Source organism: Dendropsophus ebraccatus, chromosome 3 (assembly GCF_027789765.1).
Source record: "Dendropsophus ebraccatus isolate aDenEbr1 chromosome 3, aDenEbr1.pat, whole genome shotgun sequence".
Taxonomy (NCBI): domain Eukaryota; kingdom Metazoa; phylum Chordata; class Amphibia; order Anura; family Hylidae; genus Dendropsophus; species Dendropsophus ebraccatus.
In genome coordinates, this window is record NC_091456.1 from 86,260,750 (window position 1) to 86,278,271 (window position 17,522).

Below are 17,522 nucleotides of genomic sequence, written 5' to 3' on the forward strand. Positions count from 1 at the left end.
TCTGTAGTTATGTTGGGAACATTGGGTATCGCCTGGTTCCCAATTGTGTATAAGGCTCTTGTTTGTCTATTTATAATAATAAGATATAAATAGGCACTCTTGCTAAAGTGCTGATACATAGCTAACAGTGATTGATATACCATAACTTTATGTGACTGCTTAACATACTTTAGATGAATTGAAGCTACAGAAGTCATGCAGAAAAGTCCCCCAATTTCAGACTGTAAATTATAACTGTAGCCTCTGTGGGCTTCACGGAAATGCTACACATTGACTGAAGCAATGAGCTTGTAGAAGGTTAAGGTGGAGGTGCCCTTTTAAGGGTGCGTTCACACATACAGGATCTGCAGCAGATTTGAAGTTGCAGATTCAAATCAAACGAAACCTGGGCCATCAAACCTGCTGCAGATCTGTAAGTTTATATTAAAGTTTTCCAGTTCTAAGAACCTCAGGATAAAGTAGTGATCATGGGGGCATCCGGTTGTCTAGGCCTTGTATCAGTTATCCCATTAAAGGTCATTACGTTCATTCTCTCTCCAGTCTGCAATGGCAGCATAAAGCATAGCTATCATGTTTCAGGTTTCTGACATGTCTTTTGATTTGGCGGGGTCTGGGTGCGCAGATTCTTGCAGACCACTGAAATGACTTTCTATGAACTTTCTGACACAACACACATGACTTTCTGAGAGGAGCCAAGCAGAAATGAAATGGCACAGAACTCTGCAGAGCTCTTATGTTCCTTTCATTTAGTTTCAGCTTGGGGGTCTTTGCACCCGGATTCAACTTGTCAAAACACCTGATATTTCATGATAACAAGTCATAGGTTTGTAAAAATATCCTTGAAAGAGGACAATAGCTTGCACTTATCAGGAGATAAGGTACAATTTACTGTAGCATTCCATTAGTATATGACATTGCATTGCTGGGTCACTGGAGCCTATACATAGGTGTGGCTTCTTGTTACCCACATAATAGTGACACCAGAACAGTCAGTAGTACCACATATATCGATAAGTAGCGGTGGTTCTTTTTACCAGTGGTGTGATATAAACCGCACTTTGTGTTTCCTGGACTTTGTAACCGCTCTACAAGTTGAGACTGTAAATGAGCAAAGCTGATAATTCGGATACGTAGTTGTGCGTCTCAGGTTACAGAATAATTCACCGTGGCAGGTTATTAGAGATTATTGGCTCCTACCTAGCCTATCCATACACACCCTTGATGAATCAGTAGAATTGCTCTTTGCTACATTTGTGCCTTTCCTCTTGTGAATGCAGGGTAGGACTCCTGAAACTGTGAGCTTCAGACGCTCATGTATTGGGAATGTATGAGAGAACTGGGATTATTGTTCATTCCAATGCTGATGTGCTATCTTCATAAGAATGTGTTTTCTTGTGAGACTTCCGAGATGTGTCACTCTTATTCTTACCTAAGCTGTGGCATGCGTCTAATCCAGTGTTTGATAATCGAGCACATGTGGCCTAGAAGCTGAGAAAACCAACCCGGAAATCCTTCTGGTTACAATGAAATTTAGAGGATTTCACAGTTTTTTCCATTCAGTTTTCAGAAGTGAATGCAGCAGGAAGGAGAATTATAAATCCAGTCTGTATCTTCCTCATTCCTTTTACATCCACTTCTGTATGTGTAACACCCACTTTATAGTAGCAGAATGGGGCTTTTCTAAATTGGGTTTTCCCCACTATGATCATCTCATCTGGCAGCTGCTCCACGTTAAACACATTTCACTGTATATGAATCTTGTATATCCTTTTTTTTTTTAAATGTTATTTTAAAAAAAAACCTGCAGATCTCCTTGTGACTATGTGCAGCAATTTCCAGTTATCCTGTCTAAGTGAATTTCCCCTTGGTTAATCTGTTGTGCCTGACTCTCTTCCATGGTTCACCATGCAGATTGGCACATTTAGTAATTAAATTCCTAGAACCCACAGCTATATGGCGTTGGTAGGGTGATCTTCCCCATGGAGATCAGTTGCTAGGTGCGCATTCACTACTACAATGTAATATATAATGGCTTTTTCCCCCCCTCTTTTCCAGTTTGAAATCCTTCTTTGTGTTCAAGATGTTGATGATCCGGCTGTGGATGTATGTAAAAAACTACTTGGGAAATACCCCAATGTGGATGCCAACTTATTTATAGGTATGCTTTACTGTGATCTTCCAACATTTGCTTTGTTTCCATTTGGATTTTCTTTCTTAGGAATGCTTTGTCAACTATGTTATCCTGCATTAGATATTGTTAAAGAGACTCTGTCACCAAATGTATGCAGTCCTATCTGATGGCAGTGTAAAGTAGTGACAGATAATAGCAGTGTGTCACTTTTCAAATCGCAGTCGATCAGATGCCGTGCCGTGTGAGCCTGGAGTCCTCATGAGCTGCAGGTTACCCTCACCTTCAGATTGCTCACTGACAGCTGTACCCCCATTGGGCAGGGGCATTTTTTACACTCATGTTGTTCTTGCAAGTCCCAGCTAGACCACCAAGGTTAACGACACGAAATGACAGCATCATAGATCACTGTGATACTGCCAATTGTTCTGTCAGACTGTCCAGTCTGTTGATTCATAGTTGGGCTGGGAGTTGTGGCTGTAATATGGACATATACACCTGTTTTGCATGTTTGAAACCAGCCTTTTATAGTTCATAGGGAGAAAGCTGTCAGCTAGTGCAGAGGGGGTGCATTGGTAGCGAGTGGTAGCTTGTAATAACTGAGGACTCCGGCCCTACACTTAGGGTAGAAACACACTGGGCATATCCGCAGCGGATTTCTTGTTGTGAATTTGCAGTGAGATCCGCTGTGGATCCCTGCCCTGTACACTCTATGGGCAGACAAACTCGCAGCAGGATGCCCCGTTAACGCCCAGCCGCTGGAGCGTATACATCACCTGGTCCCCGCTCCGGCTTGCTTCAGGGCTCCCGGCGTCTTCATGTCCCGCTCAGCCAATCAGTGCGCTGCGACGAGGCAGCGCACTGATTGGCCGAGGGGGCCGTGCCGGGAACCCCCGAAGCAAGCCGGATCTGGGACCAGGTGATGTATACGCTCCAGCGGCTGGGGGTTAACGGGGCACCCTGCTGCGAGTTTGTCTGCCCATAGTGTGCAGGGTAAAGTTTGGAGGTTAACTGGCTCATTGGCAGTGGCAGGAAGAATCCTCTTCACTAGATACTCTATACTTCTAAGCTGGTATGGGCAGGATGTGTAACAGAGGCGCTTTGTTCATAAATCACTCTCCTGTGCTTTGTAATCTAATACAGAACAAGCTGAAGCACTATAAAAGCAATTGCTGCAATGCTGTTAGTGCACAATATCTGATATCTGTATTCCAGGATTTCCTTAGCTACCTTTCCAGGAATGGCTGGGGTGGGATATGCTTTGTCATTTTTCTTTCCATCTATAAATCCTTGTATAAAAGGGGTGACTGATTTGGTGGCTCAGCAATTTCACACTGATTCAGAATAATTTTTTTCTACTGGAAAACATAAATATACATATTTTTCTTCCTCCTAACCTCTCACCCCCACTCCTTTCCAAACTGCTTTTGACCCTGGAAGGTAAAGCTGATGAAGGCAAAACTCCTTGGATCTTCTCGGAGATGCATCCCACAGCAGTGTTTGAATTCTCTGGAAATCTGGCTTGTAAGACTCATGCTAACAGCTGAGCTCAGAAAAAACTGCTTATCCTGAATCCGACTGCCTTTTCCTGCCAGCAATGAATATTTAATAGCACTCTCTGCACCCTGCCATTATTTCCTGTCAGTCTTCTCAATATAAACTGGGGCATGCAAAAATATTACACTTGTAGATCAATGCTGCAGATCAGGGACATTAGTATATAGCACCATATGTACATGGCTCAATTTAGTGCTTCTAGAAGAAAACGTGATCAGTGAAACAGAATCTCACTCGCAACTGGGATTGTTTTTTTTGCTGACATGGACATACTAGTATGTATACAGCCTAAGGCCGCATTCACACAAACATAGTTCCGGCGCATTTTTGTGCCCGTACTATGGCTGCAAGTCCTGGCCTGACTATAGGTCTAATGACCCAAACTGACAGACAATATGACTGATTATAGTGAACTGTGATGCTGTCAGTTCAGGTTCTGGGCCTGTGGTCAGGCTAGGACATACACCTATAAAAATGTGCCTGAACTATGCTTGTATAAAAAAAACAGGTATGCAGGTCGCCTTTGTACTTTTAGAAACAACCCCATGAAAATGTGATAGTCCTTGTAATACGAAGATGGCTCAAGTGCACTATTACAGAAGCTGCTCCCACAGAGACCTACTCTCTGTTCTGGCTCCTTGATGAGGGTTTATAGTGGCACCCCACTTCTCTGATGTTCATATGTTGTCATAGTGTTTATGAACAGGACTTGTTTTATTGTGACAACCCCTTAAGGTCTAATTAGATATTTTTTTTCCTCCTAGGGGGTAAAAAGGTTGGCATTAACCCAAAAATAAACAACTTAATGCCAGGATATGAACTTGCCAAATATGATCTCATATGGATATGTGACAGTGGGATTAAAGGTATGTTGATCATTGAATATAGAGTTGAGTTATAGAGAATAAAGAGATATTGAGTATTGCAGACCAAAATATTATGGAGGACACATCATTTCCAGGGATTTCCTTCATTTGTGTGAAAGAAGAAAGTGGTTAATGCGTTAGCAACCTCCAGGTCCCAAGATGCACAGTTTCTCTGGAGGATGCTCAGATCGGCTGCAGTAGCCACCATTATTGTTTATTTAAAGCTTTCCTTTTATATGTAGTCACTTGAGGTCCATGTAGAAGAGATTTTGGCTCTGCTGCACTTTCACAAGTTTTATGAGACCAGCGGGACTTGATAAGATCTGTTTATTCTTCCATATCCTCCTGGTGAATAATGTTAAATATCCCAGACATGACAACAGCAAGCGTCGGCTATGGTCTCATTTAGTCAGGGGCCTGTCAGGACGGAAGGTATGCAGTTTTGCCGATTGACATTCCGCTGTGACTATGTAAGTGACGGCTCTGTTTTCCCCAAATTTGGAAATATAACCAAATTATTCCTATTGCAGAATAAACTTAAAGGGATACTCCGCTTTTTTTTTTCTTCTTTAAATCAACTGGTTTCCAGAAGTTATACAGATTCATAAGTTACTTTTACTAAAAAGCCTTCCAGTCTTTATCAGCTACTGTATGACCTGCAGGAAGTGGTGTATTCTCTCCAGTATTGCACAGTGCTCTCTGCCGCCACTTTTGTCCCTGACAGAAACCGTTCAGAGCCGTAGCAAATGCCCATAGAAAAACTTTCTTACTCTGGACAGTTCTTGACATGGAAAGAGGTGGCAGCAGAGAGCAGTGTGTCATACTGGAGAGAATACACCACTTCCTGCAGGGCATACAGCAGCTAATAAGTACTGAAAGGCTTGGGATTTTTTAATATAAATAGAATTTGACACCAGTTGATTTGGGAAATATATATATTTTTCCTCTGGAGTGCCTGTTTAAACTTATATTCACAAGTTATACATTTTCACAGAAGAGGGCTACATTCATCCACCTGGTTTTTTACCTCTTAGCTGAAAATAAACTTCTATGTGCGTGCTTAAGGTATAAAGAGTGGAGGCCCTTATGTTTATGTTTAATATAAAGATATGTATGGATTTATTTTTAGTTATTATTTCAAGAAATGCACACTACTTCCTTTTTTGTCTAAGCTATAGAATTACGTTTAACATTGTGGGAAATTTTATTTTATATTTACTTCCTTTTGTATATTAAGGAAGGCTGCCTGTCACAGTGTATGTTTTGTCAAGGTGTTTTGTAGGTTCTGTAATTCTTGGCAGGCAAAGCAATTCGTATTCCTTGTTTTATGCTTGTAAAATCTGTTGAATGTATTAATAATTTGCCATTTAAAGAGACAGATCCCTTTAAATGTTTTACATCAGCAATAGTTGGTAACACACCCAAACAATTGTGAGTAATGTGGAAGACCCTTTTTTCTAATTAATGTAGCTCATTCTGGCTATGGGAACTTAGATGATCCAGCTGTCATCAGGTAGCTGCCAGCCTGGCATATTTTCCTGGCAGCATTTCTTTTGGAGTTCTTTTTGCCTGTTACCCTAATTAGATTTTATGTTGGATTGGCTGGTTTATTTATTTTTTAATATTACAGTGAAACCAGACACCCTTACAGATATGGCCAATCAAATGACAGAGAAAGTTGGCCTGGTCCATGGACTCCCTTATGTGGCAGACAGGCAAGGCTTTGCTGCTACGCTAGAACAGGTAAGCTGTGTTTGGAGCATGTGATAATCTCTGAGCTATACTTCACCCAGGAAAGATGAAGAACAAGTTATGTGAGGTAGCTGACATATGTGGGTGTGTTACTGGAATTACACATTCCAAAAGCAGATAAGTTTATTTTTCTTCTCTTGAAACAATGATGTAATGTATGCAAATATGGCTGTGTGCTGGTATTTAGGACGGTGCACCAATGGCTCTCATGAGTTTTTTTTTTTTTTTAACCGTTTTACAGAGTATTAATCCAGCTTTGTCATACCACTGTATATTTAAAAACTTGTGTTAATGGAAAGATTTAAGGCTAGCGACACACAGTTTCACTACACTTTACTAAGAAAAAAACTAGAGATTTTGTGTGTATTGTATAAAATAAAACAAAAATCCCTAAGGCTGGTGTTCACACAAACATACTGTGGTCATGGGTCATCAGAAACATGTTGAGGCTGGGTCCTGCGACCAAAATGTGCCTGTGTGAAGCTGGCCTTAGGCTGGGTTTACATGTTGTAGCTCAATTCAGTATTTTTTAGCCAAAACCTGGAGTGAACGGACCACTGTTTGCAAAATACTTTTATTTTTTTTCTCAAATATATTCTAAGGAATGACATCAGAAGTAAAAAGTAACATGCTTATTGTTAACCCTAATGACCTTACAGTCTCTTCAACACTGTCCTTGCATTGTAGTATGAAGGAATTTGCTCCTCTACACACGTCTTTAGTACAAAAGGCTAGGTGACCTAGTTCAGATAGCTTTTTTTTTTTTAAGAAATACCTTCACGATTTCTTGTCTCCAGCCTGTTTAACAACCTCTGTATCATGTTTCAATACTGTCTTTCTAACCTGGTAATAGAAAAAAGATATGCATATTTATTTTCTTTCTATGTTTCCTGGAGTCATGGTTCCCCATTGATATTAGACCTGCAGGTGGAGTTTTCCCCTTACATTCAGGAGCATTCAATGAAGGACAATGTAAAACACAGTTCTTAGATTCCCCATGACTTCCACATATTACGTATACAGGCAATTGTAAAGGCACGTGGTGTTGCTGAGAGATTACAAATTCCATGTAGTATTGCACACTTTCTGCTGGATCACACCAGGTTGTCAAATGGGCATTTCTAGTAGGTAATATGTATTAGACAATAGCCATTTTCTATTGTAATATCCTGTAGTTTTCATAGACTTCACCTGGGTGTGATCTTTCACAGGATGTGTTAACACTTTATTAATAATGTTTTACACCAGTGCTCCCTATTTCTAGTCCTCATGGCCCACCATCAGATCATGATGTGGGGATATTCCATACAAAGACCACCTGTGATCGTACCTGATGAGTATAATTATATTAACTGTGAAATACTAAGGAAATTCTGAAAACATGACCTTTCAGTGAGCCATGAGGACTAGAAATAAGGACCACTGGTGTAAAACATAATTAATAAAGGACTGCAAATGAGAAGCACTGGTTTGCACATTATGGTTATCACCCCTGAATTAGTAAGAGAGCCATATTCTGTAGGACTTTGTTCACATCTTTGATGCTGAATCCTTCCAGTTGCAATGGTTTCTTTTTATAGCAAGGTAGAGGGAGCAGACAGTAATTATGTAAAGGTGTGAACTAGACCTAAATGCACTAAATATAAATTACATAGACAATGCAATTTGGTTATGTAGTAAGTTCCTTGTTTTAATAAATTGTTCAGTAACCGCATCATTACAGCAGATGTATGTCTAATGCATAAAACATTATTTTCTTATTGTTTAGGTTTATTTTGGGACTTCCCATCCGCGGTCATACATTTCTGCCAATGTTACTGGTTTTAAGTGTGTAACAGGGATGTCATGCTTAATGAGGAAAGAGGTTCTGGACCAGGCTGGTGGGCTTATTGCATTTGCACAGTACATAGCTGAAGATTATTTCATGGCCAAGGCAATAGCAGATCGGTAAGTCGTGTGCAGTGGGTTGACAGGTTACATTGGAAAGGAACATTAAATCTAAAAGGGGATACATTGGTACCCATGTTTATTGGTGTGCAGGATCCAAAAGCCAATATAGATTGAGACCTGGAGTAACGTTTAGGCTATGTTCTTACACAATATTTTTGCTCAGTATTTTGCAACCAAAATCAGGAGTGGATTGGAAACACAGAAAGACTATGTTCACACACTGTTGAAATAGAGTGGATAGGATTGCATACTACTCGCGGTGGAATTGTCACCCCGCGGCGAATATGTAAGAGGCAGTGCTCTTAACCCCCCGCAGCCTGTTGCATACATTACCTGGTCCGCGCTCCAGCTTGTTCTGTGGCTTCTGACATCCGGCTCAACCAATCAGTGCGATGTCCCGCCGCAGCACACTGATTGGCTGAGCCAGATGTCCAGACGCCGGGGGCCACAGCGAAGCGGGGACTGGGTAATGTATGCGATCTGCAGGAGGTTAAGGGGGCCACCCTAAAGCTGTATTCTGTATTCTATCCACCAGCATGATTGACGTATATGTTTGATAAAGACAACATAACTCAAACATTGCACATGTTGGTATCTATGATGAAAAAACACAGCTTATGGGTGCCTTCACACACACTGGATCCGCAGCAAAATCCAGTGCTCGTTCATCCCAATGAGAATACATAATCACAGCGGGATTGACATCCCGCTGCGTTTATGTAGGTTAACCACCGGCCGGAGCCTACATTACCTGCTCCGCAATCTGGCTTGCTTCGGGGGTTCTCTCCAATCAGTGGCTGTGGTGGGGCAGCGCACTGATTTGCTGAGCGGGACGAGCTGACGTCTGGAACCCCTGAAGCAAGCTGGATCGCGGAGCAGGTAATGTATGCTCTGGCCAGCGGGGGGTTAACTTACATACACACAGCGAGATGTCAATTCCGCTCTAAGTATGTATTCTCATTGGGATGAACGGGCACTGGATCCGCAGCGGATTTCGCTGCAAATTCGCATTGTGACATCCGCTGCGGATCCGGTGTGTGTGAAGGCACCCTGAGGCAGCAGATCCGCAGCAGATTTGATGGCCTAGAATTGATTTGCTTTGAATCTGCAGCTTCAAATCTGCTGCAGATCTATGGGTAGCTTCACATGTGCGGTTTTGCAGCGGAATATAAGTTCTATTCTCCTTCCTCTGTTAGAATGTAGCTCCAGCCCACATAACCTAGCAGCTGCTGTGCTAATACATTACCTGTCCGTGTTCCTACCTGCTTCTCCAGCTCCCTCGTGTCCTGCTCAGCCAATCAGTGGCTATAGGAAATACACTATAGGCTATAGGAAATACACTACAGAGTATTGCAGCAAATTTTGATGTTTAACTTGCAGTGTGAAATCTGCTGTTATACTGTACGTGTGAGCATTTCCCCCATTCAAAAACTGCCCTATTTTTACCTGTTCACTTATTTTATTTAGATCAAAATGATGGCCATATTTTGGTAGTATTTTATGGTGTGTGAACATGGCTCATCTTTTTTCTTTAGGAGAGTCTAGTGTGTATGGCCAATGTTTCTAGGCATAAATATGTAGGTCTTTATTGAACAATGTTTTCCTCTGTTGTAAATGTAGCTATGTAAAACGTCAGTCATACCTGTAAATCAAAGTCCATAAGGTAAAATGTAGAATATAGAGAAGAATAACCCTAACAAACCTTGTGTAATTGCCTACTTCTTACTAAATAAGCATTACTTTGTAACATTTAGGGGGATATTTATTAAACTAATGTAAAGTAGAATTGTCTTAGTTGCCCCTAGCAACCAATCATATTCCATCTTTCATTCTTTGGAAAATGAAAGGTGGAATCTGATTGGTTGCTAGGGGCAACTGAGCCAGTTTTACGTTACACCAATTTGATAAATCTCCCCCTAAGTGTACTGGAGGTTTAGAAAGTTTTTAAGGCCATCGAAAACCTATGGAGCGCTGTTGGCGTTGTCTGTGAGCTACTTATTCAAAGCATAATAAAGTTGTGTATTCTGTAAAGCTTGGCCCCTAATCCAGATGTGGCATTAGCCAATATAGGAGGTCCCAAGCTATAGATTAGATAATAAAAGAAGACAGGCCATTTTAATCTTATTTCTGCAACCACTTTCCTATACATTTTCAAGTTTAATAGCATCTTTTTTTCTCTTTTTGTTCCTTTTGTTTAGGGGTTGGAAGTTTGCTATGGCTACACAAGTTGCCATGCAGAATTCTGGTTGTTACTCCATATCTCAGTTTCAGTCTAGAATGATAAGGTAAGTCCATATAACCTTCATAAATTATAAAGGTACTTAAAGTAAACCAGTAACTCAGTCCATTTGGCCTGTAAAATCCCTTTATGGTGCGTTCACACCTACAGGATCTGCAGCTGATTTCAGTTAAATAACTGAACACAGCATTAAATCTGCACCATCAAATCTGCTGCAGATCTTGTAGGTGTGAACGCACCCTTAGGGTGTCTTCACACTTAACGAATCCTCAGTGGATTTCTCGCTGTGGATCCCTTCCCTATAAAGTCTTTGGGCAGACATACTTGCAGCAGGATGGAAATCCTGCTGCCAGTATGTCGGGAGTCCGCCCGTTAACCCTCGGCCGGCCGGAGCATATACATTATCTACTCCACGATCCAGCTTGCTTCGGGGGTTCTCAGTTGCACATCCCGCTCAGCCAATCAATGTGCTGCCCCGAGAAATCCGCTGCGGATCCGTCGTGTGAAGGCACCCTCAAAGTATACTGGGCCATTAGGGCCCTATTACATGGGCTAAGCAGGCTATAAATTACCACATGTAATAGGCCCAATGATCAGTCAATGATCAAGCAAACGCTAGTTTGTCAGCTAATCGCAGTGTTTTGACAGGATGTAAAATCATTCTTCATCAACAGCACGTTGATCACCTCATGTATGTAATGGAGCATGTGCTGCCCATGAATGATGACAGTATATGGCTGCACAAAAGATCCAGACCCAACTGTTCAATACTGAAGCATGTAATAGGAGATTTGAGCTAATATCGGGCTGGTTTATAGAGCTCCAACTGGTAGAGGCAATATAATGGACAAGAAACACAAAAAATTTCTGTAAAAACTAAAAGTAGACAGTCTTCAATAGCAGATTTTTCAACAGCACCAGCTGTTTAAAGACTTTCTACTCTTAAGTTTAGACCTACTACTAGTTTGTATTCCGTGAATTGGTCCGTTTATCTGAGGCACATGCTGACTCACACCCTGAAACTGCTGAAAATCCTCACCTCCTGGTCCACTCTGTTTCCACTCCTCTGTCTTCCCCCTCCCTTCTGAGACAGGTCACATGATCTCTGTCTCTTGCCAGGTAAGCTGTTACCTCATCTTAAACGGCATCCCGTGAGTAGTATACGAAAAAGGATACAATTTTTTTTTTTTTTCATCTCGCTCTCGATAGATATAGATACTGTGTTTACTATGAAATGCAAAAGTGTTGCACTGTAAGCAAGCACCGAACTGTAGATCGGTCCTTTCTTACCGAGTCTATACACAGCTCTATACTCGTGCATGTGGGCTTCTCAGACATTGTTTGCAATGTCCGTGCAGCCCTTGGTTTTTATAACCAAAATAATAAAGTTTAACTTACCTATGCTTCCTGGTTTCCTGCAACCTTTCTCAGCTGATGATTGTCTCTTAATCTTTATTAAGTGAAACGATATCTGCATGAGTCAGCCCAATTCAGCAAATAATTACTCTGTTTAATAGGGCCCTTACTTGTAAATAGGGCACAAGAAAGTATGATGTGTAATTCCATGTAAGCATGAACCTTATAAAGATCTGGTTTCCGTATAAAGCTCCTACATGGTTGCTGCTTTCTCCTAAAGCAGTTTGCTGCACATAGATTTATATAAACTTAAACTGATTTTATTCTTTTGCAGATGGACTAAGCTTAGGATCAATATGGTACCTGCCACAATCGTATGTGAACCTATCTCTGAATGTTTCGTGTCAAGTTTAATTATTGGTTGGGCCGCACACCACATCTTCCGATGGGACATCATGGTGTTCTTCATGTGTCATTGTTTGGCTTGGTTTATATTTGATTACATTCAACTACGTGGTGTACAGGTGCGTCCTGTTTTGTGTTGGATCACTATTTTTTATGCTTTCGCTGTCCTTTTAAGAGGATATACTTTGATCAGCTATAACAATAAAGTACAGACAAGTGGCATAAGTAGATAACACTGGTGACTAGAGATGAGCGAATGTACAGAAACTGCGAAGAGCTTAGTTATCTCTGAAATCCACTCATCAGCCTGCTTCCATTTAACTGACCGCCGCTCCTTCCCGGGTGCTGAGAAAAGCTGGACCCAGTCCAGGGAAACTGGGAGAAGTTTTCCTGGTCTGATTAGGCTTTTCTCAACACCTGGGGAGGAGTGACAGTCATTTTAAAAGGCAGAAGGCTGAGGAGCGGATTTCCGAGATAATCAGTTTGCTTCTTTATTTCTAGAGCTGAGCGAATTTACAGTAATTACTACAGATGAGCGCATTTACATTACAATGTTAATCGATTTGTTTGCTCGGCACTTGGTTTATACGCAGGCTGCCTTTGATCTCTGTGCCGCTCCACCTGGGTGCCTAGAAAAGCTGGATCCAGTCCTGGGAAACCTCTCCCAGTTTCCCAGGACTGGATCCTGCTTTTCCAGGCATCTAGGGTAGAGCGGCATGGAGATTAAAGGCATCCGGCGTATGAGTAGACTGTTGAGCAGGCAAAGCAGTTCATTTGTAATGTAAATTTGCTCATCTCTGGTTACTGTAAATTTGCTCATCTTTACTGGTGATCTCGTCACAATGACACTTGTCAAGAGGTGGGAAGTATGAGCTGCAATGTGTAATCTATATAAAAGTGAAGTTCCATTATTACACATAGTATAATTACTGGTGCCACAGCCCCTGACTTGTTGTTGAGGTTTATGAATCATGTCGTTTTGGAAAGTGACCTTGTCTTTAACATAGAGGAAGTAATGTGTTTTCTTTGTCTCCACCAGGGCGGGCCTCTTCCTTTTTCAAAACTGGACTATGCAGTTGCATGGTTCATCAGAGAGTCTATGACAATATATATCTTTTTATCTGCCCTTTGGGATCCCACCATCAGCTGGAGGACGGGAAGATATAGATTACGATGTGGAGGCACAGCAGAAGAAATCCTAGATGTATAGTTTTGGACCTTTAATTGTATATTTAAAAGAAAAAAAAGGAAGAAAAAAAGTATTATAAATTATGTTTATACGAATGCTTTTAAAGAAAGAAAGAAACTACCTTTTGAATAGTTTTTACATGTATGTTTTGCTCTCTGATCCTTAATTTATTTTGCATGGCACTTGTATCTGTGAAGATGAGATGTTTGTGATCTGGGCCATATAGGGGCTTTTTTGGGTGACAAAAACTGAATGAATATAAGTGCTCTGCAGTAAATGGCATTGAAGGCAGAAGGCTAATAGTGCATTATATCTCAATATGAAGACGTAAGTGGAAAAAGGTTGCACGTTTTGGTTTTTTTTTTTTTTCTGCTTTTCAAGGAACAGTAGGTCAGTAACAGCAATGCATTTGACCTCTAACCTGAGAATATCTGTAAAGGTAGAAAACCTCCACACACTGATTCACTCCTACTTTAACAAAACATGGCTCCATTACTGGACAAATTATTGGGCTACCTCTTAACATAACACCAGTTGTGAAACTGTCAGTATATGAATGGTAATGTGAAAAATGCATTAGCAAAAAGATATTGATTCTACACATTGGAGGCTGCCATTTTGTTTGAGTATTTTTAGAGAATGCAAGCTGTGGAATCGGTGGGAACCAGTGTCCCTGTATCAGTGTTTTATGATCGATGAAATCATAACTTCCCTGCAACGTGGTAGTTTGCATTCTCATAAATATTAGCTTTTTGTTTACACTGTGACTGGTAAATGGAAATGTGGTCGAGATCTGGAAGTGAAAGCTGGGTTCACGCTCTGGGATCATGCTGTGATTTTTAACTGGGAAGTGGGAAAGGTCTGCCTTTTATACTTCTCTTTTCTTTGGGATGTTTTGATCTTGTCCACCCCCACCCTCCCCAAATGACAGCACCACAATATAACAGTGTGTACGTAGCTTTAGTAAGGTTGGATTGTCTTCCTAGCTGTTACTGCACTTAACCAAAAGTAGACTGTTTGATTGCTCCATATGGCTCATCATGCTCTTGAAGGCCATTGCTCAATATTTTTCCCATTTGGGAATCTTGCTAATCTCAATGCTGTAACTAGCCTTAGCCTTTAACTCCAGACTTCCTCCTGGTGAGGTGATTTTTGTTACTTTTTTTCCTTTTTTATTATTTTATTCTTATTCTTGCCTAACTGTTCTGCTTGTTTCTCTTTATACATATGATAAAATGCAGTTTAGTAATTCACTCATTGAAACTATTTTCTTACTCCACATAAAATTGCTAAAACGAGTCATTTTCTGACCTGTATTTAGTATCTTTTTAATGCATGTATAATATTCAAAATGAAATACTCAGTAAATATTGTAAATATATATATATTTAAACCTGTACAAAAAAGTGAGGATGTATTTGACGTACCTGAAAAGCTGTAAACAGTCTTAATTTATTAGCTCTCAAACACGTCTACTGCTGGGTTGTCTGCTTTATACAGTTGGATTGTGTGTGTGTTTGTTTAAATCTAGGCTCTTGTAACAATGTGAATAGATGTAAATGCATGCTGTATATTATTCCTTGCTACTGTAATGTTTGTACTTGGTTGTTTCCAGCTGTTATGTCTGATCTCCTGTATAGCTCTGGTGAACTGGGCATATTTTGGTTGTGTATATGCTCTTGAAAGAAGTGAACAGGAAATGCATAAGCCTTTAAATTGTGTACATGTACGTACGTCTTATGTCACCCCCATCTTGCTTCATGCTATAGATAAGCTGGCTAGTGGTCTCACTCTTTAATAACTTTTTTATATTACTTTTATGTACAGTATATAGCCGGAGAACTTAACCATCTGTTAAAGCAATAATTACCTCTTCTAACATTTGTATCGGCACTTACCTTTCTATTACTGAGCCTATAGATATATATGTTGTAAGATGTATATGTCTGCCCAAATGTCCCTTTCCCTGTAAACTATTCTTTGGCTGAGACCATCCTAGCCAGCTTAATATTTTGCCTTATGACATCATGTTTTTGGTTTGAAGGGCATCTGTTTTGCTTAGGTGGGGTGAGGCTTTTGTTGCATGTTCGCATTCTTTACATGAATCAGGGATGTGATCCCCCGATGAAATGGCACATTGCAAGCCAGTCTAGTTGTGACCCACATGAGCTGTTCATAAAATAAGCTTCTTTATTTGTTATATTTTGTACTTTTTTTGTTTTGTTTTTAATGCTTAGTGAAGTTTGGTTGATGCCATCCAATACGCTGCTAATCCCCATCATACACTGTACTATCTGGAAGCTTATTAGTGTATGCAGTGTATCTACAGACTGAAGGCTGGACAGACTTCTAGGTTTTTTATGTTTTCTACATATAACCATAATGTTTTGCACTTCTCGTACATCTGCTTATGGAAGCAAAAAGAAAAATGAAGCTTCCTTGAAGCGCACAGTTGAAGCTGTTTTCTGTTGGAAATTTGTTGCTTTCAGCAGTATGGGAGTATCACAAGCAGAATTTTTGAATTCCAAATACTGTGTATAATTTAAAATGGTCTTAGTAGATGCAAATGAGAAAACGTGTAGAATATTTTCAATGTTTATTTAAAATAATTGTTTCTTGTTGGTTGTTCAAAACGAAAATAAACTTTCACAATCAAAAGATGAAATGTGGTATTTGGTCATTTGGTCTTTCGAATGATAGCAGTCACCCAGAATTACTTCCAGTAAATTGTTTATCTGCTGTTGCTTTCAAATTAACATGAGCAAGCTCTTAAACTCATTCTTCTACCGCAGGAACATTTTGGTTTATTAAAGGAAATTACTGTTTCCTGTATTTGGGATATTATTAAGCATTACAGAACATATTTTATTACTGTTTGGGAAAACTTTAAAATAATATCTACTATATATAGATCTGGCAAATACAGTGTGTGTGTGTGTGTGTGGGGGGGTTATTCCAAAGAATTGCATTTGTATCTTCACTAGTACTATAACCTAGTACCAAAAAAGGTATAAATTACCAAGTTACCAAATTTCATGCTTTACAGTTCCTAAGGGCCCACTAGAGAAACCAATAAGCAAATTGCCCTGTAGTGAGCTAATAGAGTATGTTCACACCACAGAATACGCGCAGAAATTTTAAGTGAAGGCCACACGGTTGACTCACAAACTCAATCTGCCGTGTGCCCAAAGTATTGATATGTCTTGGCCTCCGCTTGAAATTTCCGCTCTAATTCCGTAGTGTGAACATAGTCCATATACGGCTCTTGACTCTACTGCATTTAGCCCTACTATAGTTTAACCCTCTTCCCGTCAGTAATACGTATATATATACGTTCCTACTGCACATACCCCGTGCAGTAGGAATGTATATATATGTTCTTGACTGAGGGGCTTACTGATGTGTGCAGGACCGCTGCACTGAGAGCGGTCCCGCACACATCAGTGCCTGGAGTCGAAGGTAATGAGAGGCAGCTGTGATCCGTGCATAGTCCGCTCTCAGGCAGGCTCTATACATAGATCGGCGTACATAGATCGGCGATAACACTGAGCTATTGTATCAGTACATACAATCTATTGATTGCATGTTTTACAGTGAAAAAAGTGTAAAAAAAAATGTTTTTTAAAGTATTAAAAAGACCTTATAAACCCCCCTCCCAATAAAAGTTTAAAATAATTCCTTGCCCATTTTAAAGAAATATTAAAATAAATAAATAAACATATTATATATTGTAGCATGCAGAATTGTCCGATCTATTAGAATATAACATTATTGTTCCGGCACGGTGAATGGAAAAAAAAATACCAGGATTGCTGATTTTAATAAATTATATATCAGGAAAAAAATTTATAAAAAGCAGTCTAAATTTTTCTGTTACACGGTACACCAATATATTAAAAACTGGAGATCATGGTGCAAAAAAATGACACCCCAACCAGCCCTGTAGGTGGAAAAATAAAAGCGCTATGGCTCTTAGAAGGCGGGGAGGAACATTGCATTAATTTGACCCGGACATCTGTGCATCAATGGGCTCGGTCTTGAAGGAGTTAAAATTTTTTGATTCACTCTGATGTGAATATG

General features: G+C 40.2%; 1 protein-coding gene across 1 annotated transcript in view; it reads left to right on the forward strand.

Moving 5' to 3' along the window:
* The window catches only part of UGCG (UDP-glucose ceramide glucosyltransferase), a 33,716-nt gene extending 17,609 nt beyond the window's left edge, over window positions 1-16,107 (forward strand). The window contains exons 3-9 of the mRNA XM_069962140.1: window positions 2,056-2,158; window positions 4,450-4,551; window positions 6,182-6,294; window positions 8,072-8,250; window positions 10,452-10,538; window positions 12,183-12,372; window positions 13,293-16,107. Of these exons, the coding sequence (XP_069818241.1) occupies window positions 2,056-2,158; window positions 4,450-4,551; window positions 6,182-6,294; window positions 8,072-8,250; window positions 10,452-10,538; window positions 12,183-12,372; window positions 13,293-13,463 (945 nt within the window). The 3' untranslated portion in view covers window positions 13,464-16,107. The remainder of the gene's footprint in view (window positions 1-2,055; window positions 2,159-4,449; window positions 4,552-6,181; window positions 6,295-8,071; window positions 8,251-10,451; window positions 10,539-12,182; window positions 12,373-13,292) is intronic.
* Window positions 16,108-17,522: the final 1,415 nt, after the last annotated feature.